Here is a 27108-nt window from a genome sequence, read left to right as displayed (position 1 = left end):
CCACCATTTTCTTCAGCATCAGACGCTGTCACATTTCTTCAGCTTTCTCAGATACATTATTATTTTTTTCATTCCAGACTTGGAAACTCCTTTCTGGGACAATTTTTTTTTTTTTTTCGGGACAATTTTCTTTTTTTGTCACTCGCTTCAGATGTGGAACGAGAGAAGAAGCCTAGTGACTGCACTTTTATTTTCACCTCCACGTCACCCGCACCATCGCCACTCTGACGGGAGAAAATAAAACAAACTCCTGCTTTTTTATTTTTATTTTAGGGCCTTAAAAGTGTCACCCGCCCGCTTTGACAGCGTGGGGGAGGAAGACGAGTTATATTCCCGTTTGCCATCCCCCTCGCTGCACTACACCTAAAATTAAATCCTGTGATCCTAGCCGGGATCACAGGAAACATATATCGGTACAACACGGTAAACAAATAAATCAACCGATGTTTGTGTTGAGCTGTCTCCTTGTAGCGCCTCTTCACAGTTTTTTGGGGGGAAAACACTAAACTCTCTGGATATGGTGCTTATGGATGAATAAATTTGTTGATTGTATAGTACCACATTCCAAGTAACGGTAAACAATTGATATTTGTGATCACGAGGCAGTGCAATGCGCAGTATAATTATTGCGGGTCATTATCTAAGCTTATTCTCATGTTATCTTCAGCAATTGTTTGTGATCATGAGGAGGCTCTGCGTTTTGTCCAAGTCTTGTGGGTCATCATCCAAGTAACTGGAAACAATTATATGTTTTTGTTTTTTTTGTTAGTTTTTTTTTAATCATCACAAGGCAGCCCCGTGCTAACTATAAATGTCATTGTTCGCTATCCAAACAGTTCTTGTGCGCTCAAGTGAATGCAAACAATTGTATGTTTGTGATCACAAGGCCATGCTATATTTTGCATGCTTTGCGTTTGCGTTGCGTTTGTATGTATCAGAAGACAAATCTGAGGGCCAGCGCACTGGTACGGACCCCGTTGCTACTTGCGGTCCGCGCTGTCGCCTGTGATGAGCAAGTGGTGTCATTTAGTAGGCCGGTCACCTCGCCAGTGAGCGACACCACTCTCAGCGTGTGTCAGCTTTCATGTTTTGGGGCACTTTCATCACCTAGCGCTCCCCATGCGAGCCCACCAGACACAGGGAATCTGGCGGCGGGTGCCGTAAAAGAAAAATGGAAAAAAAAAAAACTGGGGCATCAAAAGTCCCGAAGGCGTTGAGCTGTAACTTTTTTTGTGCATAATCGGAAGAGAGAAAGATGGTGCAATGACAAAGAAAAGTCGTCACAGAGACGGAGAACAAACCCGAATAATAAATGTGACTGTGCCGCCGCCGATAAAATAATAATAAAATGAAGTTGATTACGCAGCTGAGCAGTCAGCATTTGGGGGTGAGCGAGCGAGGGAGGGAGGGAGCGAGCGAGGGAGCGAGTGAAGGCTGCAGACAGAAGTTGAGCTTTCCCTCTTCTTCCTCCTCCGCTCCACATTCGGCGAATCCCGTCTGGAAGCGGCAAGGTGGCGAGTGGCGACCATGCTTTTTCTTCAAACCATCTTGAAGAGACGGCTTCTCCTGCAGAAAGGTGAAACTCCTCACTCCATCCTCACCTGCAACTTTTTATTTTTTTTTTAACTTCCATCCTTGATGGTGTTTGAATGCTTTCCTGAGGATGAAAACTTACGGGGAAAATTGATCTTTTCTCCCCCACATTGATTATTTTGTTAAATATTCAACTTAATCGTCTTTTCTCTGTTTTGGAGGTTTTTCCTGAGTCGGGTTTCCATGGTGACGTGCCATCACTTGTTTGTTCTTCTGAAAGGTTATGTGTTTGAGATGATGTTAACTTGAGTTGTTTTGCCATTGTCATATTGTCATGTTTTATAAAAGGTAATGCGCCCCCGCCCCCCAAAAAAATTAAAAAAAAAATCTAATCATCCATTTGATTTCGATTTCTTTGCGGTCGTGACAAATTGAACGATTCTTAACGTCAGTGTTTGCCGGTTTCTGTGTGAGACTGGGCTGCCGTCGGCCCCTTCTGATGATTTATTTATGGATTTGGGGATCTCCGGCTTTGAAGTCAAGCCTAGAGAAGGCAAGCAAAGGGAGGGAAACGGGGACAAAGTGCCGCCTTTCGGGCCGCGCTGGGACCACTCGTGATTAAGACTCCTGTGAACCTCCCAACTCCCACCATCCCCCTCAACCAACCCCCGCCAGCACACATCAGGCGAGTGTCAGTCGCGTCGATGATTATTATTGATCAACTGATTGACGTGTGTCAGTGTGACGCTGAAGATGGGCTCATGCTCAACTCCCCCCCCCCAAAAAAAAATACTTGCACATCATGTGACCTCTTTCAGTGGACACCTGAAAATATCCGCTTCAAACCAAAATGGCTGACTTCCTGAGTCCTTTCAAGCATGGCTTTTTGAGACTTTTTTGTGGGTCTCCTCATGTTAGACATGCCTACCAAATTTCATGTTGTAAAGTGAACCTGACTTTGTGGGCATTTTTTTTTTTTAAATATACTTGAGCACAACTGAGCCAATTGAACCTAAAATCGTGGCTTTGAATCAGCGTTCTTGTCTTTTTAGGCAAGGCTTCTTTCGGCTTTTTTGTGGGTTCACTCATGTTTGAAAACTCTCGTGGTGCTAACTCAAACTGACTTCGGGGACTGCAAATGTGATGCTAGAAGAGAATGAGGATTTTAGTTTTGACTGACAGAAATGTCACTTAAGATGAGCGTTGGCATTTTGTTGAAAAGTTCGTGTCCTTAGCGTGTGAGTTTTGGTGGATCGTAATGAGAGCGCGGAACATTTCTTCTTTTCGTGCAGACGGCTCCAGTGTTGTGAGCTAATTTAGCATTTGCGGGCTAATTTTACATTTAATTATCACGTATGCTGGTAAAACATTTTTGGCTAATTAATTTTTAGTGACTAATTCCACACATGGTTGACCAAATTTGCGATTTTTTGAGGTGGAGTAATTTCACACTTTTTTCACATTTCACTTGCTACATTTGCATGAATGCTGGCTAAATTCAAATGTTCACTGACTTGCTGGGATATTTTACATTTTTTGACAAATTTTACAAACTGACTTTCTTTATGATTGCTGGTGTGTTTTTAGCTGGTTTTACTGGCAAAAATGCTTACTGCCTAATTTAATATTTGTTGGCTAATTTCACATCAAAGCAAGAATTCTGTTGACTTTTTACAGTATCTGAAACCAAAGCGGGACATTCCGTCGCACTCGTCCGACCTTTTGTTGTTTCCCATCTGCATCCCGGCCCCTTCCTGAGCCTTCGCCTCCTTCCTCTCACGAATGCAGATGCACTTCCTTTGATTTTGTCACAAGAGATTAATTAGCGTGTTAGGAGGAGGCCTATATTTATACCGGTGGCCACCAGAGGGAAACAAGATGCTGGCTGAGGCAGACTGGTGTTAGAGAGCTAAGAATTATATATGCAGATATTCATTTTTGAATGAATGACTTGTTGAATCAAAAGCCAGAAACAGTCAGCTTGTTACGACATCGCTTGTGTTTCTTTATAACCTCTTATACAGCAAGTGACTTTGTTTTCTTGACCGTCCTTGTCCCTGCTTCACAACGTTTCTATTGTTCGCTGAATTGAAATTTTCCAACTCATTTGATGCTAATTAAATATGTTTGCTGGCTAATTTGTGTTTGCTAGCTGTAGTATTTTTTGCTGGCTAATATATTTTTTCTGGTTAATTTTATGGCTATTTTTTTTTGCTGGCTAAATCCACATACTGGCTAATTTCTTATGTTTGCTGGCTAAAGTAACATTTTTGGCTGGATCATTGTTCTGCTAATTACACATTTTATGGCTAATGTCATGTTTGTTGTCTCTTGTCATGTGTTTGCGGGCTAATATCTCGTTTGTGGGCTAGTTTCACATGTTAGTTTTGCTAATTCCACATTTGTCGCCTAGCGTCACATGTTGCTAGGCTAATTTCAAATTTTTTGGCTTTTGTTAGCATGGGGGCTGTGTAATTTCTCATGTTCATTGTCTTATTTTGCTCATTTGCTGTCTACCTTGAATCCTAGCTGGCTAATTGCACAAGTTTGTTTTGCTAATTACAGGGTTGCTGGTCACATATCGTGCCTCATGTCACATTCCTGCTCGCTAAGTTGTCATATTAGTTAACTTCATGCATGTTGGCAGGCCGTTATGTTTATGCTATGTTTGTTACCTCTTGTCGTGTGTGAGCAGGCTAATTTCACATTTGCTGGCTAAAGTATCACGTTGGCTTTGCGCACACAGCGTCGTCATCTACATCAGTCAGGTGTTCACGCCCTCACGGGAAGGAGGCTGTCATTTGCCACTTGAAAGTTCTTCCATAATCCATAATCCTTCGAGTGCAGATTCATTTGCACTCGAGTCCTTCAGGAGGAGGAAGACTGAGATAAGACCACCACCTCGGACCACCACGTGTGTGTCTGTATACATGTAGCGTGTGTGTGCGTGCGTGTGCGTGTTTGTGTTTGTATGAGTGCGCTGACATGAGTCATTCTCAAGAGCGCTTAATTTCACTCCTTCCTCCTCTGCTTCCCTCTGGGCCTTACTGCTTGTACACACACACACACACACACACCACACAAGTGTTATGATCATTCAAATTGCTTTTTAAAAAAATTTAATATCATGTATTTACGATAATCGAGCTGGCTAATTCCACATTTGGTGGCTAATTTCTCACGTTTGATGGCAAATGGCATATTTGTTGGCTAATTTGTCATTTTTGCTGGCTAAATTCACACATGTACTGGCTGATTTATTCTGATTGTTCCCTAAGTTCATGTTTGCAGTTATTGTCAGATGTTTTATGGCTAATTCGCCATGTTTGCTGGTGAAATTTGCAGCTTTGCTGGTCTGCTTCACACATTTGCTTCCTATTTTTTTCCTGTGGTCCTGCTAATTTCAGATGTTTGTTGGCTATTGTTACGTTCACTACATGTTTTTTCTGGGAAATATATTATTTTCTGTCTAATTTAATATTTGTTGCCTAATTTCATGTTTTCTGGCTATTTTGTTTCAGGTTTTACTGTAAATTTTCACATTTTTGGCTAATTGATCCTGGTTAGATGAACATGTTTTCTGACTAATGTTACATATTTGCTAGCTAATTTCCTTAATCTTGTTGGCTTACCTTTTCAAGTATTCTGGCTAACTTGCCACATTTGCTGGCTAATTTCATATTTGTTCGCTAAGTTCATGTTTTGTACCTAATGTTGCATGTTTGATGGCTAATTTCATCTGTCTTGTTGGCGGTTGCGGCATGTATGAAGGAAGCGGGAAAAGCAGCTGCGGGCACGTTTGTGTGAGTCAGACAGGATGCCAGCCAAGTGATGCTGATGCAAAGATGCAGAATGAACTTTTTATTTATTTATTTATTTATTTATTTTTTTAGGAAGAGAAAAGTAGGTCAGGCAGAGGCGGGCGAACGAGCTCCGAAAACAACTGACCAAAACACTGAGCGAGCGAGAGACAGAGCGTAAATAAGAAGGCAGGCTTATTTCTGACAAAACATACACACACACACACCCACCGACACACACACACACACGCACCCCCACGTCAGTGTTTGTATATGCTTTCAAATATGGCTGCGTGTGGCGTGTGTGAAGACTTCCTGGTATGTTAATGCTACTACTCGAAATAATTCAAGCTATTGTTGTCGCTTTCCTTGCACATGAATGTGGAAAGCTGATTTTATTAAATTGAAATGTGAAAGTTCAAAGTTAAGTGAGGGCTGCATCCTTGCATCAGATCAAATCCCCGAACCCTTGAATCCTCCCATCGTTGTGGCCTTACATATTTACTTGCAGCCTTCCTTATCTTTCCACCTATTTACATACTCTCATCCTTGTATCCTTGCCTCCTTCCTTTCTTTCATCCTCATTTTCTATCATTCGTACCTCCACTCATCCTTGTGTTTTGCATCCTCACCTCCTTGAATCATTTCATCCTCACTTCTTCCCAATCCCTTCCTTCCATCTTAACCTCCATGCATCCTCACCTCCTTACATTCTCACATCCTTTCATTCTCGCCTCCTTGCATCCTCTCATCCTTGCTTCTTGCATTGTCATCCTTTCACCACCACAACTTTGTATCCTTCCATCCTCACCTCTTTACACCCTATCCTTGCATTTTCACCTCCTTGTGTCCCCTGATCCTCACCTTCTCACCTCTTTACATCTCATCCTTGCATCTTATTGCATCCTCACCTCCATATGTCCTTGCATGCTTTCATCCTTACAACCTTACATCCTCTCATTGCATCCTCAACTCCTTACATCCTGACATCTTCATCTCTCTCTCTCTCTCTCTCTCTCTCTTTCTCTTTCACTCTCTTTCACTCTCTCACTCTCTCTCTCACTCTCACTTGCTCTCTCTCTCTCAAACGGTAGTAACGTAAGCGCCAGTCATCTTTGATCATCAGCACTTGGCTCCCCGAGCGCTCAGCGGTCCACAGCGCTCTCTACTACTCTCTCCCTTCCTCTCTCTCTCTCTAGCTCTGTCTTTCTCTCTCTCTACCTCTCTCTCTCGCGCTCTCTGTCTCTCTCCCTCTCTCCCTCTCTCCTTGTACTCTTTGCTCTCCCAGTTGTGTGCGAGTGTCTCTGTGTGGCTGTGGACACGGCAGCTGATCTCCTCCATGTCTGCGGTGATGTTTTGTGGTTTGCGGAGGGACATCGGGGCCGCCAGTGGAGGTGAGTGTTTGGACCGGAAGGAAGGAAGCAAAGCAGGAAAGAAAGAAGTGGACGAGCGAGCTGCAGGTGGCGCCGTGGAGCTCATAATAGAATAGCAGCAACGATGACGACAAATATAAGTGGTGAATTAATTTTTCAGTACTCCACGCCTGTAGGGGGCAGTCTAGTTTACATGGACCAAACCATTGATGACAGGAAGAGTGGCAAAGAGTCAAGAACCACTCGAGGGAGACACTGATGAAAGATTACAGGATGTGATACAATTTGTTTCAAGATGTTTTGTTCGGATGTTTTCTGGCTATTTCCGCATTAGCCAGCTAAAGTCAGACGTTTGTCCTCATGTTTTCCTACTAAGTGCTTGTTTGGTTGCTAATTGGGTAATTTATTGTGTTCACTGTGCACCTTTTCATGTTAATTGGCTAATTCCACGTGTGCTGGGTAAATCACGTGTTTGGTGGCTAATTTCTTGTGGGTTCTGGCTAATTTCATAGGTTTGCTGGCTAATTTGTGATGTCTGTTAGCTAATTCCGCATTTTTATTGTCAAATTGCTCCTGTTTGCTGGCTAATTTCTGATGTGTTCTGGTGTTCAACGTACGTAACATCCCGTAGCCCCATGAACAACGCGTGTCTTTGGGTCGTACATTTTTATTGGTTGCTATTCAAACAAAGAACGGCAACGTGTAATAACGTCTCGACTTTTGATTATCGTTCAGCGCAATTCCCGCGCTCACTTGTCAAACTACAACAGCAACCACGCTTGCCGTTCCGCTCTCTCGCCCTAAGCCTCCTGAGTGACGTACATGAACATTTACCAACACAGCTCATATTTGTGTGAGCAGCTGCTCTCTGTGATGAATGTTAAAACATCACATAGCAGTCGACTCACGAATGATGAGCACCTGTAGTCTGTCCCGACAATCAAAGAGAAGATACCAAGTGTGCCTTCATTTGAACGGAAAAGCACCAAAATTCTTTTGTCATCATGCTCACGTTTTGAATTTTTGCCATTTTCTGATATTTTCCTGAGGAACTCAAATATTCAAACTTATTTGAACTCAAAGTTGACTTACTTTGAGTGATATATTTATATATATTTTTTGATAAATGTTTATCTTGTTTGACCTTTGACCTAAAGTGTGCTGTGAGTTTCAGCCTCGTGTAGTTTGTTTCTTTCCAACAATAGTGACAGGTCACTGTTCTACATTTTGTCATATTGTAACAAAAATAGAATTTTGAAGTTTCAATGTTGCTTTAGATTTAGTTTGAAACAAACGAAAAAAAAAATAATGCCAACGGAATAAATCTAAAAGTCTAATAATTTTTTTCCGCCAAATTTTCCAAAGAGGACGATTAAACCAAACAGAAAAATATTTTACACAGATCCAAAAAAACTTTATGTGAACAATGAAAGGAGGCAAAGTTGAGTTGAGAATTGAGTTAGTAACATTGAAAAACTTTTTTATTGAATTTACTCAATTTTATTTCGTCAAATGGTTGCCAGGTGGATAGTTTAGTTGGTGAGTGATGTTGGTGGGCATGGTAGTGAGTAGCTGATTAGGTAAGTATGAATATTTTTCGGTGAGTTGATAGGTGGTTAGCTAGCTAATTAGGAGCTGATGGAGCAGCTCTTGTGACACGCACTGGAGTGAGCGGGGTTATTAACCAAACGGGTGTCATCCTATTCGTGCACCAGCAGCATAGCGACCACAAACGAGCCAACCGGGCTGATTGCTCCTCTTTGACGCCGGCGCACAAAAGCAAACGCACGCTCGCTCGGCCTCGGGGGGAAATCCGTCCCGATCGATAGATAGCGCGCCGGCAGCGGAGCGCAGCCGCTAATGTGCTAGTTTGACGACACGATGCGTGGAGTCATTTCACCTCAAACTGAGAAGCAAAGTCGCACTAATGCGACGCGGCATGCTAAGGAGGAGGAAAATGGCGCTGATTGTTTCCTTGTTCCCTTACAACCTCACATCCTTGGATTGTCACCTTTTCACCTCCTTGCATTCTTTCATCATTTCCTCTCTCCTAGCATCCTGATTCCTCACCTTATTGCATCACCTCATCCTTACATCCTCTCGTGGTTTAATTATTGCATCCTTGCTTTTCAACTTCACGTCCTTGCATCCTCGCTTCCGTTACATCCTCTCGTCATGCCAAGCTTTCCGTCTTTTGCATCCTCACCGCCAGGCCTTTGCTGTCAGGAAGCCTTCAAGTGTTACTCCGTCATTTCAATGTAGCGGCAAAAAGAAGATCAAGTCAAGAAAGCGACAATGTGGTCTTTTGCGGTTTTTTTTGTTTTTTTTTTAGACAGTTGGCAAGTTGAAGGACTCTTTGAAGCTTTTCTTGTCGTCTGGCGGACTTTCAAGCTCCAGCGTGTTCAGTAGTAACACCTTTCTTTCCCAACCACGCAAAAAATAACAACATGCGATCCGCTTTGACGGCCCCGTCTCTCCCCGAACCCGAACCAGCAGCATCGCCATTCTGACACGTCAGGATGCAATTAAGCACAACACAAAAGCCATTAAGCTTCTTAATTACTGCTTGTTCTTTCCATTGGCCAGCTTATGTGGGTGGTGCGCATCTCACAGGAGAGCGCGTGCGTGTTTGTGCATGTGCATGCGTGTGTGTGTATCAACAAAAGCATAGTGCTGCTTGTATGGACGCCGACTAATTACATGTCGCTTTCGCCACTTTCAGCATCATAATGACTGCAATCAGGCGCCTTTGCATTCAGGTAGCGGCTGTGCTTTTGTGTGTGTGTGTGTCAATATGAAGCTCTGAAAGTGTCTTTGAGTACTTACACAAGTATTACAAAACACTTACAAGTACTTTTTCTTCAAACTATTGTATCATTTTCTTGCACAGGAGAGAATTCATTCACAAGGATTGGGGGTCAGTTGGGGATGCAAGGATACAAAGATTTGAAGATGTCATATTGCAAGGATGCGAAGAGGCAAGGATGTAAAGAGTGGTCGGATAGAAGGTTGTGAGAAGGCAAGGATGCATTGATGGAAGGATGTGAGGGTGCAAGGATGCGGCGATGCGAGTGATCTAGGATGTAAGGATGCAAGAAAGTTTCTGCTGGATGCAAGGATGTGATGCTTTGAGGATGTTAGAATGCACATATGAGAAGTTGAGGATGCAAGGATGCGAGAATTTGAGGATGTAAACAGGTGTGAGGATTTGTGGACGTCAGCATGCAAGGATGTTAAGACATGAGGATGGCAGGAAAGGTTGAGTCTCATTTGCATGCAGGTGTGCCTAATGAAGTGGTCAGTGATGGCGCTAATTACAATATGATATTAGTTCCTAATTATTTGAAGGGGGAATATTAACGACAATTTGTGAGATTTTGCGCGGCAGCTAACGTTAATCCTCTCACGTGATGACGGTAAGCCGCTTTGAAGGCTTCGGGTGCTGAGAAGCGGCTAAAAAAAAAAAACTCGTTTCTGCGTTTGGCCTTTGTGAGCAGACCGCTGCTCAATGTATAGTCTGTATGTCTGTCTATGTGTGCGTGTGTGTGTTTGTTTGTGCATCTTTGTTTTTCTGTGTGTTTGAGTGACAGTGATTTCATGTTTGTGTTTGCGTAAAAAGAAAATGCAAATACAACAATACCATCTAAGCGTTTGGCTTTTGCAAGCAGCCTATCACAGAGACTAGAGCTCAAGTGGCGGTGTAGAGAGTAAACTAGGACACATAACGTCATCATCAGCTTGCCGACACATCATTGCGGCCATCACATAGTATGTAAGTGTGCCCCCTTACAACTTTGTTGTTGTTGTGTGCAGATGATGGACCGTATGGAAAGACAAAAGACGTCTCTGGACCGGAACACACCACAGCCTCAAGGAGACACAGTATACCAGGCATGTAGCAACTCTGTATTGGAAGGATTCTGACACGCTATATTATATGCATCATCACAATTTACTTACTATCAGTTATCTATCATACTGGATACAATATAAAGCAGTATAAACTGGCACATAATGACTTTTACGTGTACATCATATATATATAACACATTTTAATATACATCGACACATTATATAGTAAACATTCTGACAATCTATATCAGGGGTGGGCAAACTTTTTGATTGGCGGGCCACAATGGGTTCTAAAATTTGACAGAGGGGCCGGACCGGGAGCAGATGGATGAAGTATTTTGGTAACCTCACCTCATCTGAGAAAAAAAAATACATTTAATTTTAAATGAAAGTGAACAAAAGCATGACAACAAAATATATATTTTTTGACACACCACAGTATTTAGAAAATAAAACATTTCCAAGGTTTATTCATTTTTATTTTTTTTTTCAAGTTCGGCGGGCCGGACTAAAATATTTATCGGGCCGCATGTGGCCCCCGGGCCGTAGTTTGCCCACACCGGATCTATATAAAACAAATCTTTGCATAGTAGTAAAGATGTCCTTTATTAGTCCCACAATGCGGAAATTTGAGAATCTCTATGTTGTGTCTAAGGTGGCACTATATTAAGTTTATCATCATCGTCATGACATACTCTTTAATATACACTATACTATAACAATTAATAGACCATTTTGACACTCTATATTATATACTCATCATGACATACAAGTTGTAACAGTCCAGTTAGTTACACGCTATGACACACCATAACACATCATTAACACAACGTGTGTGTGTGTGTGTGTGTGTGGCTGTGCGTGCGTGCAATGTACGGAAGAATTAATCCCTTGACAAGTGCACTCCAGTTTTATGCAAATATGACACCCAGTGTGATTCATTAGTGAGCACACCCCCCTCTGCAGTGCGTGTGTGAGCATGTGTTTTTGGGGTCTGAAGTGCCTCACTGATCCTGAGTGTCGCCTCGGGGATTGGGCTAATCTTGCTAATCTATCACAGCAACGCTCCATCTCACCTGTTGTCTGTGCGTGTGTGTGTGTGTGTGGGCGCATATATATGTGTGTGTGTGTGTGTGTATTTACATGTTTCTGTGTGCATGGATATGTGTGCACGTGTTTGAATGCCCACGTTTGTGTGGGCGTGTACGTGTGTTTTGTGTATGTTGGAGTGTGTGTGCGCGTGTGTTTGTCTGCATGTATGCGCACATGTACATGCCCATTTGTGTGTTTTAACGTGTTTATGTGTGCGCGTGTATTTGTGTGCGTGTGTCCCTGCCTGTGTACATTTGTCGGTGTTTAAATGTGTGTTTAATTATGTGTGTGTGTCTGTATATGGGTGCATGTTTTTATATATGTTTGTACGTGTGTCCGTGTGTCCGTGTCTGCGTGTGTGTTTTGCTTAGAAGCACTGCGGGGGGTGACGATGGTGGAGCTGGTGAAGAAGGAAGGCAGCACGCTGGGCCTGACGATCTCGGGAGGAACCGACAAGGACGGCAAGCCGCGGGTCTCGAACCTGCGGCCCGGCGGGCTGGCCGCTCGGTACGTATGTATGCGAGCGCACGATGGCGCGCGCGGCAGCCCGGCGGCTGACTGCTGTTACGGATCGCAGGAGCGACCAGTTGAACGTGGGCGACTACATCAAGTCGGTCAACGGCATCAACTTGACCAAACTGCGGCACGAGGAAATCATCAGCCTCCTCAAGAACGTTGGCGAGCGCGTCCTGCTGGAGGTGGAGTACGAGCTGCCGCCCACAGGTGCGTTCGCCGCACGTCCCACAGCGGTCTAACTCTCGGTTTTGTTGCGGGCCACAGTGTAGTGTCGTTATGTAACCATAGGAATGTTTAACAGGCTCATCAAATGACAGCATATACGCAACAAATTGATGTATGGCTCATTTTAAAATCAGAAATCAAGGATCATATTTGTTCAAGTCAATGTGAAAAATGCTGCAATATCTGAAGATTTTTTTCTTATTTATTACGTATGACAATTTGAAATTTTAGTAGATTTTCGCAAGAGATTTGGATTCTTGGGCCACATAAAATGATGTCGTAGGCCCAATCTGGCCCCCGGGCCTCAGTTTGACACCTACGGTCTCCATCAAGGTTAATAAAAACAAACAAAATAACTCAAACTATACTATGAAATTCAATAAAAGTAAAAATACTTTAAAAATATATACCAGGTAGACAAAGAAAACACATAAAGCAACAATCTCATTCTTTCTGTCAAAGTTTTCACGACACTATAACCAAGGATGTGTCTTTGATATCTGTCATATGTTCGTGTTTGTGACGTCGTTGTCTTTGTTGTCTTTTTTTTTTGCAGTTTTTTTTAACATTTCTTTGATTGTATCTTTTGCGTTTGACTTTGAAGGCCGCCTTTGGTATGTTTTGGATTTGCTTTTTCTTGTGTCTTTGATCTCTTTCCTTTGTGTCTTTGTGGCTATGCATGTCTTATTTTAAGTTTGCTTTTCACGTCTTTGCTTCATTTTCTTCAACATTTTTGTGTGTGTCTTAGGTGTGTGTATTTCATGTGTGCCTTGTTTGTGTTTGTCTGTCTTACGTGTCTTTAATGTCAGTTTTATGTATTTCTTTGATTTAATCTTCACGTCTGTACGTGTGTATTAATTTTGTGTGTATGTGTTCCTTTATCCACATGTGATTTTGATGTGTCTTTGATGTATTCGTTCTGTCTTATTTTGTGTGTTTTTGACATGTTTATTTGTCAAAATAATGCATAGTGTGTCGTAATGGACTTGTCGGTACAGTATTAACTCGACTAATTTCATTTCATAGCACCAGACAGCACATCAGGCGTGATCTCCAAGACAATCGACATCTGTTTGCACAAAGAAGGGAGCAGTTTTGGCTTCGTAGTGAGAGGTAAACAATCGACAGCCCCGAGAAAGATGGTTGACCGATCGCAGTGCAGCACAGATTAAAAGATTTGGGGTGTTAATTAGCGCTTGCAAAAAAAAAAAAAAAAAAGATGCTAAGCTAGCAAGGATTGTTTGCTCTGTGACATGTGTGCTGCGTTAGCTCAGTATCTTGATTTGTTTGGACTCAAGTAACCTTTCTCTTCCCAGGCGGCATCCACGAGGACTGGCACAAGTCGCGCCCCCTGGTGGTCACGTACGTGCGACCCGGAGGCCCCGCTGACAGGTAGCGAGCGACTGGACGCATGCTACATATAAACAGGGTGAACGCGACGTCCTTAGGAAGAAGAATAAGAATACGCGCGCCTCGGCTTCCAACAGGATGACACTGCAAGCTATTTTTACTCTGTCGTTTCGTTGAAAGAAAAGCTAAAGTGGGATAGCAGCGACAGAAAATGTGATCATGCTTCTTTAAAAAGTGAATTGCACACACTTTGTCTTTGATGTCTGTTGCTTTCCATATCTGTGATGTCCGTCTGTCTTTGATGTCTGTTGCTTTCCATATCTGTGATGTCCGTCTGTCTTTGATGTCTGTTTCCATGTGTATGTTCTTCATGTGTCTTTGAGATCAGTCTTTTGCTTTCTTTTCCTTGTCTCTTTGTTCGTAAGGTTCGGATTCATTTTACATGTGTTGTTCTTTGGCATTGTTCATGTGTCTTTGATGTCTGTTTTCCCTGGTGTGTTTGTCTTGATGCCTTTTATTTCTCTCTGAGGTTTGTTTTTCCATGTGTGGAGTCTTGTTTATCGTGTCTTTGAAGTCAAGTATTTCATGCGTGTCTTAGATACCTGCCTTTTACAGATCTTTTTAAATAGTATTTTCCATCTTTGTCCTTGATGGCTGTTTCATGCCTCTTTTGTGTTTGCTTTTTTTTTTTTCTTTTTTTTTGACGTCTGCATTTTATGCGTGGGTCTGTTTCTCCTTGTGTCATTGTCATTTTTCATGTCTTCTTTGTCTGCATTTATGACGGTATATCCAACCTGTGTCTTATATATCTTAGATATTTATTTCACGTCTTTGATAACTGTTTTTCATGTGTGTATTGGGTGGTTAATTTTTGTGTCTTGATCGTCTTCAGCAAAGCTAATGTGCGTGTTTTTGAACACCTCAACGTGGTCTTTGACGATGCTTAAGCTGATTGATTTTTTTTCTCAAGAAAAAAAAAAACATTATTGTCCTGACCAAAGCTAACCTTCATCTTTTTATAGACATGAAAGACAGTGTAGTCCTTTACAAATCCAACCATCCTCAACAGAGCGTTTTCCACCTGGTAGACGTTCCTCGTGCGATTGACCCGAGCATCAAAGACACGGCTTTCGCTATGGCCCCGCTATCTCCTCCTCGGAGTCCGTACAGCCCGAGGCTCAGTTGAGCAAGGAAAATTGCCTCCAAAAATGTGGGTCAGCCCGGAGGAAATGAGGCGTTCACGCTGCTTTATATCCCATTTATGTGCCAGTCGGAGGCAAGTTAATCCTCACTTTCACTCAGTGCAGCTCTTAAGAGTTCTTCCGCCGTTGATGAGAAAAAGGCTTAAAAATATGGAGAGAGAGAGAGAGAGAGAGAACAACTCAAATATTGCGACCAACAAGTTAAATGGGAGCGGTCACAAAATTCATCCACTGACTGCACTTAGGATGGCAAATGTGAGAAACATCGACACAGTAAACGTTTATTTGTAAATTCAAGCCTTGAGGCAGGTTGGATTTAGCAACTTTAATTTTGACGGGCATGTCCATCAAAATCTCAAGACGCATGTCGGAAAAGACTCGAGAAGTCTGCCATTTTAGTTCTGGAACAGCCAATTTAGGGCCATGTTGGCCATTTCTCTTGGTTCTCTTAGTCTGTCCAAAGTCAGCCCCTGAAGACAGTTTGATTAAGCAACATGAAATTGTGTGTGTGTGTGTTTCCAGGGAGGGCACACTGCGTCCTGGCGATCGCCTTTTGACGGTGGACGGCGTGCCACTACACAACGCCAGCCACGGTGACGCCCTTAGCGTGTTGGCTCAGTGCGGACAGGAAGCTCTCTTCCACATCGAGTATGATGTCACTATCATGGGTGCGCGCGCACACACACATCACAGACAGTTTTTGTCGTATTCGATAAACGTTTGACCAGCAATCAAGCTAACACACGCCAGTCAGTCTCAGGGCACATCCATTTAGTCTTAAATTCACTCCATCACTTAGTGGAAAGTGAACTCATCCTGCCTGCACCAAACTCGGGCAACCATCGGTGATATTCTCAGTATTATAAAATATGAAATATTGCGTATTCTTCAATCAATCAGACACATTGACCAATGCGTCAGGCCCTCTCCTGGTGGAGATGGTCAAACCTCCGGGGGCCACGCTCGGCATCACTCTGACGTCAGCCAACCACCGCAACAAGAGGGTCATTGTAATCGAGCGAGTCAAGCCCGGAAGTGTGGTGGACAGGTACGTATCGGCTCACCGGCACAAAAATAAAAAATATAGCAAATCGAAAAAAAAAAAAACATTCATAACAGTGTTTGTGGTCAGATGCGGAGCGTTGCACGCAGGGGACCACCTGCTGTCCATCGACGGGACGTCCACGGAGCACTGCAGCGTCCTGGAGGCTACGCAGCTGCTGGCCAGCACCGGCGAGCTGGTCAGGCTGGAGATGCTCCCCGTGCACCAAACCAGGTTGACCGGAAACAAGCAACATGACACTGGTGGGATATTAACAGTCAACAGAATGTTGGTGATTCGACTGTTTATTTTTTTTTTACTTTTTGGTTTGGAATAAAGTGACTTGTGTTCCAGTGAAGGTTCAGAAGTCGGACCACCCTCACTCGTGGGACCCCTGCGTCAACTTTTGTTCACCACCCGCAAACTCCACCCACTGTCACGGAAGCGCCACCCTGCACAAGTCATGGACCGCCTCCAACAACAACGCCGTCAACAACAATAACCTTGACTACTGCAAGTGTGAGCGCACACACACACACACACACACACACTTGAGAGAAGTATTCTAAATATTTGCAATGTATAGAGTTTGTCGTGATTATTTCTGCACACTGTCTGCCCTTAGCTCTGGTGTCTGCCAGTTTCTCTCCGGGCTCCACGACCACGTCGGCCCCAAGCAGCCAAGGTTCCAACACGCTCCCCAGGCCCACGGTCCCCATGAGCCCCCGGAATTCGCTGCTCAAGCGCAGACACAGAAAGAAAGACCACAAAAGCTCCCGTGAGCTTCACTTTGCTCTTGAACTTTAGTTTGATTGGGAGTCCATTTTAGGAGAGCTTTTAAAAATGTCGATTTTTCTTTTGGGTGTGTGTGTGCGTGTGTATTCAGTGTCGCTGGCGTCCAGTTCGGTGGGTCCGGGCGGTCAGGTGGTCCACGTGGAGACCAGCGAGGTCATCCTAACGGGCGACCCCCTCAATGGCTTTGGCGTCCAGCTGCAAGGAGGAATCTTTGCCACCGAAACGCTTTCTGCGCCTCCGCTCATTCGATTCATCGAACCCGACAGCTCGGCCGAGAGGTGAGTCTGATTGGCCGGACGGGACCCAAAATAGCAGAAGCTATCATCGCGCAGCATATGAAGCAGCAAATAAGGAGCAACTGCGAATATCTGGAGGCAACGTTTGTCAACATGGATTTGGATTTGGAAAAGCTGTAGCAATTCCTTTAAAATACATTTGGTTTTCAATTCCAAGCAGATTTTTTGTCTTGTTCAGTGATTTTCTGCTGAGGGGAAATCCTCTTGGACTATCACACAAAATATTTACTCATGGCTCCTCCCTGGACTTTTTTTCCCCCCTCTCGTCTTTGCCGTCAGGTTTCTTGAGTAAATACACTTTTTTTTTTTTTTCGGAAGATCCCGCAGTCTTTGCAGGCAGCGGGGAGACTTCAGTGCTAATCTGCTTGCACGTGCGAAGGCTACTAGCTAACGTTGATTATTATAATCAAATATGAAACAGCACAAATACATGGACGAGCGCGATGATGTGTTGCTGTGTTTTGACGAAGCGCAGTCACGCTCGCATCTGAGTCAATGCTTAGGCACTGTAACTGATTGCTAATGTCACCCGAATGTGTGTGTTTGTGTGTGTGTGTTGATTGATTTAAAATACTACACGCACATTGAGTAGACTCGATGTACCCCGAGGCCACTCGCTCTGCTAGCGCCCACGCTAATAGTACTAATTAGCTGCGTGGTTCGATGAGCACGTGAACATCTTAGTGTGTTCGTGTGTGTGTGTGTGATTCGAAAATGGCAGAATGACCACAAGCAACTTAGCATTACAATATGGTTTATTTTCATTGCCATTAGTTGATCGGATAGTCAAGCGGGCGGGCGTTTGGGAAGTCAGTCGGTTAGTCAGTTAGTTATTTTAGTTCGTTAGTCATTATTATCAGATGAGTAGGTTGCTTGGCTGGTCGACTCATCATTTCATGGCATGTTCAATTAGTTGCTCAGTTAGTTTTTTGTCTGTGAGTCGGTTGTTGTGGCACTTGTTTTTTGGCTACGTCAGTCAAGCAAGTTAGTTGCTTGGTGGTTTTATAGGTCCATTAGTTGGCAAATCAGTTTTTTTTCAGGTTGCTCAGTTTGTCCCTCTGTTACTTAGCTGCTAACTTAATTGGTTGACTGGTCAGTTGGTTGGTCTGTTACTTACCTATCAATCAAGTCAAGTTTATTTATATAGCCCTTAATCACAGAAACGCCTCAAAGGGCTTCACATGCCAAGTGTTGACAAATATTAACGACATTCCCTGATTGGCACCCCAAGGTGGGGGAAAATTAGAAACCTTTAGAAAGGACCACATATGGGGGAATCCCCTATCCCGGTCTTTGACTCTTTTTGGAAGGGTGCTTAGTTGCCCAGTTGCTGGGCTTGTCATCGATTATTTTATGCTACCTACCTACAGAACTGTCGTGGAAGACGTCACCATGTCGGCCCTCAAAGGGCTGGGAATGACGTCACCACAGTAACCATCTCTCCTCGGCAGGTGTGGCCTCCTGCAGGTGGGCGACCGGCTGCTGTCTATCAACGGCATCGCCACGGAGGACGGCACCCTGGAGGAGGCCAACCAGCTGCTTCGCGACGCCGCGCTCACCAACAAAGTCGCGCTGGAGATTGAGTTTGACGTGGCAGGTGTGTATGTCAAGTGGCAAATGGGCATGACGCTGTGACAGGAAGTAAACTACATCCTGTGGGGTTTTCTTTTCCGCAGAGTCCGTGGTGCCCAGTAGCGGGACTTTTCATGTCAAACTGCCCAAGAAAAGAGGTGTTGAGCTGGGACTCACCATCAGCGGTAAGAACAAGCAAAGGACACTTTTTATTTTGAAATGCTTATTTTCAGTCAGTCTAGAGTCTATTGATTGATTATTCAGCCAATTAATCAATCAATTTGCCTTCCTGTCAGTCTTGTGTGCATCCAATTAAAAGCCAAACATCGCAAAAGTTTAGAGATCCTCGCTGAACTGATGCTTAGAAGTCCATGTTTCACTCATTTTTGGAGGGTCCACTGCTCTCCTGTTCAACAGTGCGCAGCACACATATGGTACAATGGCGCCCACATGTGGCGAAATAGAGTAACTACTGCGGCGCACACCATCCTGCTTTTGAAGATTGGAGACGTCTTTTTTAATCACGTGATTTTCGGCTTCATCAATCCGCAGCCAATAAAAAGGCAGGAGAGCCTCTCATCATCTCCGACATCAAGAAGGGTAGCATGGCACACAGGTTAGTGACTCGTCATCATCATTATCAATGATGTATTTGTCATATAAATTGTATGACGGTTATTATTCAAATGATCAATACATGTATATTGATATATTTCTTGCTCTAAAATAAATTAACAAAACTGTTCACACTTGGACGTCTGGTTTCTTACAATGTATGAGTACAAAGTTTGGTCTCGCCTTCCTTTAGGACAGGAACTCTGGAGCCAGGCGACAAACTTCTGTGCATCGACAACGTGCGTCTGGAGACTTGTTCTCGGGAGGAGGCGGAGCAAATCCTTCAGCAGTGCGAGGAGCTCGTCAAGCTCAAGATCCGCAAGGACGAGGACAACTCAGGTGAGGCTATGTCACCTGGACGCCACCTCGTCAAGACAAAAATGACAACCAACCAACAATACTGTACTTTCTTGGCAATATGCAGTTGTATAGTCAACCACACAGTGGCGCTGTTGGACACAAGCCTTCTTCCGTAACGCTGAAACTCACTTTTTTTTTTTTATTCAAGAAGAGAAAGTTGTTTATTTTCATTTGTACTACAACTACTACCACAAATATGATTAGTTTGTTGGAAATAACAAATGCCACATTTGTCCCTATGCATAAACTGGGAACTGTTTATGATTTATTAACGTTTTATAGTCATGTAAAAAAGAAAAAAAAGACATTACAGTAGATGAAAGGAGTAGCGTAATTTACTTAACACACATGGTAACCATGGTAACACTTCTAACTCATGACTATTGTATGTGAAAGCACATGTGTGTGTGTCTGTGTGCGTGTGCCAGACGAGCAGGAGACGTCCGGCAGCATCATCTACACGGTGGAGCTGAAGCGCTACGGAGGGCCCCTGGGCATCACCATCTCGGGCACGGAGGAACCCTTTGACCCCATCACCATCTCGGGACTCACCAAGCGAGGCTTGGCTGAAAGGTACGTGTGCGCACACACACACACACACACACACACTCTGTCAAGCAGTTGTTGTTCAAAGACTTTGTAGCACATTTTTTGAAATATTTAAATTTTAAAACTTTAAGAAAAGTCATCACATTTCAATGTGAATGAATTATATTTTGTGTCTTATTTTTATTGCTGTCAAATGTCAAAAGGGTCATTTTTGGCCTTGGGTAGTCTGTAAGGCAGTAAAAATGGGGGAAGGGGGGCACCATGCACCCTGCTCTCACCTTGGTGGTCCCTGACATCCCCACCATGTTTAAAAACTTCACTTCCTGTCTGTTTAGTTGGTTGACATTTTTTTTGGGTGTGTGTGCATTCTTAGAAATGGACACTGTTTGAACTTTTCATAAATCATTTCTGTTTCTATAATTTCCTCTGGAAAAAAAAATAATCTTCCCACAACACTCCAATGTCAATTGAAAAGTGGAGACAGGAAGTTGAACCCAAACACATCTATCGCTGTCAACTTAAAGCAAATAAAACACACAGGAAGTCATATGTCTGTGTGCGTGCATGCGAGCAGGACGGGCGCAATCCACGTAGGCGACCGCATCCTGGCCATCAACAGCGTGAGCCTGAAGGGCAAACCCCTGAGCGAAGCCATTCACCTCCTGCAGATGGCCGGAGAGACTGTCACGCTCAAGATCAAGAAGATGATCGACAGTAAGACGACATGATTGTGATGATAAACTTTAGCAACAACAGACATCAACACTAGAAATGAGAGGTGGCACCAAATCAGCTGGTCGATGTTCCTGCTCTGGACGCTTGATACTTCAAAGTTAACTTCTTGTTCAATTTCGGGCACAGGTCATTGAGACTTTCTCGGCATGGTAAATATTCCCAACCAAATTGGTGTTAATTGATGAAACTGGTGGTGGGAGATGATTTAAAAAAATAAATGAATAAAAATTCCATCCACTGAGTCATCTCTTCAGTCCTAAAAATGTCTACTTAAAACTTCCTCTATCTTTGCCGACTTGACTTCTGGAGACTTTTTTTTGTGGGTCTACTCATGTAAGACCCACTCTCATGATGCTAAATAAAACTAGCGTCCGGCGGCTGAATTTCCCAAATATTACCATCGGATAAATTTATCTGTAAAGGACGGCCGAAAATAGTTGAGATGACCCTAAAATGGCTGCTTCTAACCAATATTAACAACTTCCTGCGTCTTTTCATAAATGGCATCTTCAGACCTGAGATTCTGTTCTCATCCTGTCGCTTTTTGTCGGTAAGATGCAGACGATCGGAAAGCGAGCGAGGCAGATGACGCCACGGAGAACGAGCTCAGCGACGGCGAGGAGGACGACTTGACCGACTTGACGGACAGCCAGCAGACCAACAAACTGTCTGAACTTTACGCCACGACCATCCCCAGCGTAGACTCTGCTATGGACTCCTGGGACGGCTCTGGCCTGGACGCTGGATACTGTAGCCAGGGTAGCTATATTTTTTGGGTAAAAAAATGAATGAATGATAGGTCTATAATTAAAGAAACAACGAATCAGATTTTGCAGAAATATGTGTAAAAGTTGTATTTTCCAAAATATTTGTATATTTCTGAGAAACAAATTGTGGATAATTGAAAAACATAGTATTAAAGGAAACAAATATTTTTCTGATAAAGATTTTAGTTCTGAAATGGGGAAAATTTTGAATTTTGGGGGGAAAAATTATACTTTTTCTTTTTTTAATTAAAAATGTTGTATATTTGCCCCCCTCCCCCAAAAAGTGGTGTATTTATTTCCGTGGATGTTGTCCGACGTAGGCACGTACAGCCACCAGGCATCCACCGGCATGGCCCTTCATCCTCACGAATGGCGCAGCGCGAAGCAGCAGCAGCGTAGCACAACGCCCCCGCCTGGCTGCCGGAAGAACTACCCCTTCAGCGACGGCGGCTTCAGCGAGGACGAGTGGGAAAAACCGTTGAGGTGAGACGGCAAAATTTGAAATTCATTTTAAAAAAAAAGAAAAAAATTGGACTTGAAGATCAACATCTCACCCCCATCAGTTTCCTCGGCCAACCGTCCGACGGAATTCTGCTGGACCCCGAAGACAGTTTCTGGTGTCAGGCTCTGGAAGACCTGGAGACCTGCGGCCAATCGGAACTGCTTCGAGAGATTGAGGTTTGTTAGCATTTATTGCAAAGTTGCATAGTGTTTCTAAAAAATAAAGCAGATGACTAGTCCGTTTTTTAGTATAATGAAAGAATTAATCACCAAACTGCTTTTCAAAGCTTACAGCTGACATATGAGAAAATCTAGTTGGTCTTTCGCAGGCGTCAATCATGACTGGCACAGCCATCAGTTTGGGGGTAGAAGGCGTCAACAAACCTGCGAGCGATCCCATCCTGAGCCACGGCCGGATGAGCCCCTTGCAGCGGAACTCCTTCCTCCACCAGGGGGCGCACCTGCACGACGATCTGCACCTGCACGACCATGAAGGTGATCCTTGTCGAAACTACTGCTTATACTGTGCAACTCCGGTCCTCGAGGGCCCCTATCCAGCAAGTTTTACATGCCTCATACCTGATTTGGACACCCCATCCAATTTTCCACTACCTTTATTGACCAAAAGCACTTGTCTGATATGAGAAAAAAAATCCCAGAGCATACTCACTCCCAAAATATGCCACGTTTTTTTCTTCCACTTTAACGAGGAGAGAGTTTGAATTTTGGCGAGAAAATGGTTCATGCGGTAATTGAAGAAAGAACCGCTCTGCCGTCTTGAGGACGCACTTTTTAATATCCATCACGTTACAATGCATTCCTGGCATGGATGAACAAAGATGCATTATTTTGAGTGAATATTTTTTTGAGGAGAGGGGGGGGGGGGTTATAATTGAGGAAAGGTTGGTAAACCATGTTTTATGCATCCCCCCCCCGTCGTAGATGCCCGCCTGGAGGTCCACTTCCGCCCGGATGAGTTGCTCCATGCGGGGACGCACCTCCCGGAGGACAACCTGTCCCCGCTTATGCACCACGAGCCCAAGTCCAAGGCCTCGTTGAGGGTCTCGGAAAGGACGTGGGAGTCCCGGCGTATCAAGGAGGAGATGCAAGGGCTCCTCTCGCCAACGCCTCTAGAGCTGCACAAAGTCAGTTTCACAAAAGAGGTCTTGAATGTTGTTTCTGTTTTTGATGTTTCCCTCCTCCAGCACACCTGATTCAATTGAGAAGGTTTATTTTCAGGCTTCTGCAACGCTTGCTGATGAACTGATCATTGTTTAAGTTGTAAAAGTAACCCGGAAGCTAAACAATGAATCGAAGTATTTGTGGTGGGGACTTGGCTCTTGGTGTTTGCAGTAATTCCCTTGAGAAAGAACCAGAACCAGTACCAGTAATTGTTCCTGGGCCATGACGTCCATTCTTGTTTCATCCCCTGCAGGTTACTGTGATAAAAGATCCCGAAAGTGACGACTTCGGCTTCAGCGTGTCCGACGGCTTCCTGGAAAAGGGCGTTTATGTCAACATGGTACGACCGGACGGACCAGCCGACCGATCGGGCCTCCGACCCTACGACAGGATCCTTCAGGTATTGCCGATCGCCTTTCGATCATAAACAAAGTCTGACATTCTGTCGTAGGTCATGTGTCTTTGCCCAAGTCAGACTTAAATTGTCAATTTTACAGCTTGGGTTTCTCTTGGAGTCATTTTAAGTTCATCCTGAATATTCACCAAAAGCCAAACATTTCCTGCTCTCTGTTTCAGGTGAACCACGTCAGGACTCGCGATTTTGACTGCTGCCTGGCAGTGCCGCTCATCACGGAGGCCGGCGATCGGTTGGAACTGGTCATCAGTCGCAACCCGCTGGACGGCGCAGAGGATAACAACAACACTCTGGACCACCACCCCCTGGACCTGTAGCACAGACGCACCTGACAGTCAGGTTTGTTTGGCACTTTATTAGGCCTCTAAAACTGAGCAAATGATATTTGAGAGATGAATTTGTTCCGTGACCACACTTGTAACTTGAATTTCTTTCTCAAATCATCGTTCGCCCTTGAAAGGAATGGAAATGCTTTCAATCCGTTCCAGCCACCCCAAAAAATGTATAAAAATAGCACTTGACAAAAATGTACTTTATAAAACATACAATTACCAAATGTGTAAAAAATGAAATGTTTTTTTTTTTTTTTATCAGTAATACATTCCTCATTTCAAATGTTTTTCCTTGTTTGTTTTAAAGCCTTGTTTTTGCAGTGTGACATATTTCCAGCCAACGAGCGCCAGGTTTTGCCTCATGCTTCTTCACTTCTGCCACGAGACCCACCAGACCATCAACCGGAAGATTCAAGCGCCTGCGTACTGAGGATGACGTCCTCACTGACTGTGGAGTCTTTGCGGACGTCCGCATTGCTGCTAAACTCGCACAAACACCGCAACTCCACCGAAGGGGCTCGGGATGAAGTTTGTTACGTCATGTACACTGCAGCACAATAAGAGTGTGTCATCTTGAAGGCACCGCGCCATAATGTCATCACCACTTAGACTTTTTCGGGACATGCTCTTTTGCAGAGTTTTATGAGCAGTAACTTGTCCAAATGCCATATTTTCAATGTCCTGCAGGTGTCCCAATACTTTTGTTCAAGGTGTATTTTGACTTCCGATTGTTATACTTTTTGAGATTTTTTTCAGATTTAAATATTTTTTTCCACATCCTGTAGCAGTCCCAATATTTTTGTCAAAGCCCCACATTTTCTTCAGTTTCCACTTCCAAAACATGTCGTGGTTACCATGGCAACCATTGAATTTGCAGTCTTCTTCAATGAGTAAGTGCTTCCTGCCTTTCCAGGCTTTGCTTGTCTGTGTGGATGGAAACTTGTGGAATCAGGAGGACGCACTCAAGTGGCTCACCCCCCAACTGCCGATTTCCCACCCCCAACCATATTTTTAGTCCCACACATTCCTTCCAGCAGCTTTACATCAACGTCACCTGCTGCTGTTTTCTTCCGGAACGTCACCCTCTCAGAGGCAATTATTTGTGGATTAGCGCCGCTAAGAAGGGGCCCGCACGCCCGTCACATGAACTCATTCACCTGATAACACCCACGGCGCACCCCCTCTCACCCCCCCTCCCCACCCCCACCCTTAAACCCCACCACCCCAGCAAACGCTGCTTATGTGCGCGAACATCTCACAAATTCTAGACAAAATTCTCATTCTCGATTTTACACCCCCGTCTCTCGCCGATAAGTCACGGAGCGCCTTGAGGCTAATAGGTGCGCACCCTCTCCTCCTAGACGCACCTCCTCCCTCATAATAAAGCAAATATATCAGCTTTTCTGCTGACTTTACAAGCCGCACATGCCCTTCAATATTCAGACAGTTGGTAGACACCCCCCCAAAAAATCGAAACAGATTAGGATTTATTATATAATATACAAATATCTATTATTGCACGCTTCTGCAACAAATAAACAAGTGTTCAGCCTCACACCCCCAGCGTGTGTGCGCGCGTGTGTGTGCGTGTGCGTGCTCGTGTGGACACCAGAATACTGTTGGTTTACATGTAAATAATGACGAACTCTGAACAAAGCATGTGTGTGTGTGTGTGTGTGTGTTGTTAAAAAAGCACAAATCAGTGTACGATACAATATTTTGTAAATAATGGCATGACTTTTTACATTGACATTTTGTAAAGCAACAAAAACAAGTTACTGTGAAAAGCCTTCCAAAAGTGTTGTTGGTTTTCATGTATTTATAATGTGTGTGTGTGTGCGCGTGTGTCAATGTGTGTGCGTGTGGTCGCCTATGCATCTCAATGTTAAAGTTGCGTTTGAAGCCCAATCTGGAAGTCAATATTTGAAGGGGTAAAAAAGAGAGCAGAAATATGATTAATGTAAAAAATCTTTTTGTCTTGACTTTGTTTTAATGATATTTTATATTTTGTCCGCGAGTATAATAACCGTCTTTAAAAATGTATTTCATACATAGTGTTTGTTGGCAACTGCCACGGCCGAAAATAACACTGAATAGTATTTGACAGAGTCATGATGTCATGAATTACAATTAAAAACAATCTTGCTGCTGGTTCGCAGATGCGTGCCTTGGCCACATGGGGGCAGTATAAAAGGCTTCTACTGCACTGGAGAGGCCGCTCCTCTCGGCTTCTTAGTACGGCACAAATATTCCTTGTTTTTATCAGAAGATGACGAATAGATGAGTGTAGTTATTTTGTCATTGTCTGTTCACATGTGTTGCTGGGCATTTGTGTTCAGATATCCGTTGCTTCAAGGGTAGCGCCACAAGAAGAGAAAAAATATTCAGAATGCTGTTGTGCTTTTTGGTGTTTGTTGCTGGTATGTACTTGTGAACATTGGATGGAATGTGGTCTTGTTTACGCAACGTTGTCTTGATTTTGAATGTTTTGATAAGACTTAAGTGCTAAAAGTCAGCAAAGCTTCTTCCTAATTCCAGATTGGGCTTTTCAAATGTGTCATTTTGCCTCTGTAAAGTTACGTGTCATATAATATTTTTCTACCACCAACGGATGCGTCCCGAACTTGGGAAGCTAACTGAATAAAAGAGAATTGTCATGTGTAAAATAAAAATTTAAACTGTCTTGTCATTTGTTTTGCAAGGCTGAGTCCACTTTAATGACGCTTTGTAAATCTCTGTCTCAGGCCCACGGCTGTCAACAGTCAAGAATTTGGAAGTTTAGTGACTTGCGAGACCATGCCGCTTTACAAAAAGGGTTTCAGACAATGGTTAGGGTTTCAAACTAGGTTTGGGGTTTCAAACTAGCGTTAGGGTTTCCAGTTAGTGTTTCAAACTAGGGTTAGGGTTTCTAATTAGGGATTTGAACTAGGGTTAGGGTTTCCAGTTAGTGTTTCAAACTAGGGTTAGGGTTTCTAATTAGGGATTTGAACTAGGGTTAGGGTTT

At 43.7% G+C, this 27108-nt stretch overlaps 1 protein-coding gene across 9 annotated transcripts in view; it reads left to right on the top strand.

The window, feature by feature from the left end:
- The window catches only part of grip2b (glutamate receptor interacting protein 2b), a 48642-nt gene extending 21849 nt beyond the window's left edge, over window positions 1–26793 (top strand). For 2 of the 9 annotated variants that reach the window (XM_088309096.1, XM_088309092.1), the window contains exons 2-26: window positions 10520–10597; window positions 12025–12157; window positions 12228–12373; window positions 13418–13504; window positions 13708–13783; window positions 15466–15611; window positions 15844–15991; window positions 16076–16248; window positions 16325–16504; window positions 16611–16763; window positions 16872–17058; window positions 18528–18673; window positions 18753–18833; window positions 19201–19264; window positions 19457–19602; window positions 20052–20196; window positions 20747–20886; window positions 21463–21666; window positions 21995–22157; window positions 22238–22352; window positions 22505–22670; window positions 23118–23320; window positions 23611–23757; window positions 23934–24111; window positions 24412–26793. In XM_088309096.1, coding sequence (XP_088165222.1) covers window positions 10520–10597; window positions 12025–12157; window positions 12228–12373; window positions 13418–13504; window positions 13708–13783; window positions 15466–15611; window positions 15844–15991; window positions 16076–16248; window positions 16325–16504; window positions 16611–16763; window positions 16872–17058; window positions 18528–18673; window positions 18753–18833; window positions 19201–19264; window positions 19457–19602; window positions 20052–20196; window positions 20747–20886; window positions 21463–21666; window positions 21995–22157; window positions 22238–22352; window positions 22505–22670; window positions 23118–23320; window positions 23611–23757; window positions 23934–24089 — 3383 coding nt within the window. In that variant the 3' untranslated portion in view covers window positions 24090–24111; window positions 24412–26793. Of the gene's footprint in view, window positions 1–1439; window positions 1577–6587; window positions 6728–10519; window positions 10598–12021; window positions 12158–12227; window positions 12374–13417; window positions 13505–13707; window positions 13784–15465; window positions 15612–15843; window positions 15992–16075; window positions 16249–16324; window positions 16505–16610; window positions 16764–16871; window positions 17059–18527; window positions 18674–18752; window positions 18834–19200; window positions 19265–19456; window positions 19603–20051; window positions 20197–20746; window positions 20887–21462; window positions 21667–21994; window positions 22158–22237; window positions 22353–22504; window positions 22671–23117; window positions 23321–23610; window positions 23758–23933; window positions 24112–24411 lie in introns of those variants that run through there. The other 7 variants (XM_088309094.1, XM_088309091.1, XM_088309100.1 and 4 more) reach the window with 6 other exon arrangements.
- The last annotated feature ends 315 nt before the right edge of the window (window positions 26794–27108 follow it).

This window comes from Idiotropiscis lumnitzeri, chromosome 11 (assembly GCF_059441095.1).
Source record: "Idiotropiscis lumnitzeri isolate Australia: NSW breed Sydney's pygmy pipehorse chromosome 11, RoL_Ilum_1.0, whole genome shotgun sequence".
Lineage (NCBI taxonomy): Eukaryota > Metazoa > Chordata > Actinopteri > Syngnathiformes > Syngnathidae > Idiotropiscis > Idiotropiscis lumnitzeri.
The sequence above is the reverse complement of the archived record's forward strand: the minus strand, read 5'-3'. Positions and strand labels throughout refer to the sequence as shown.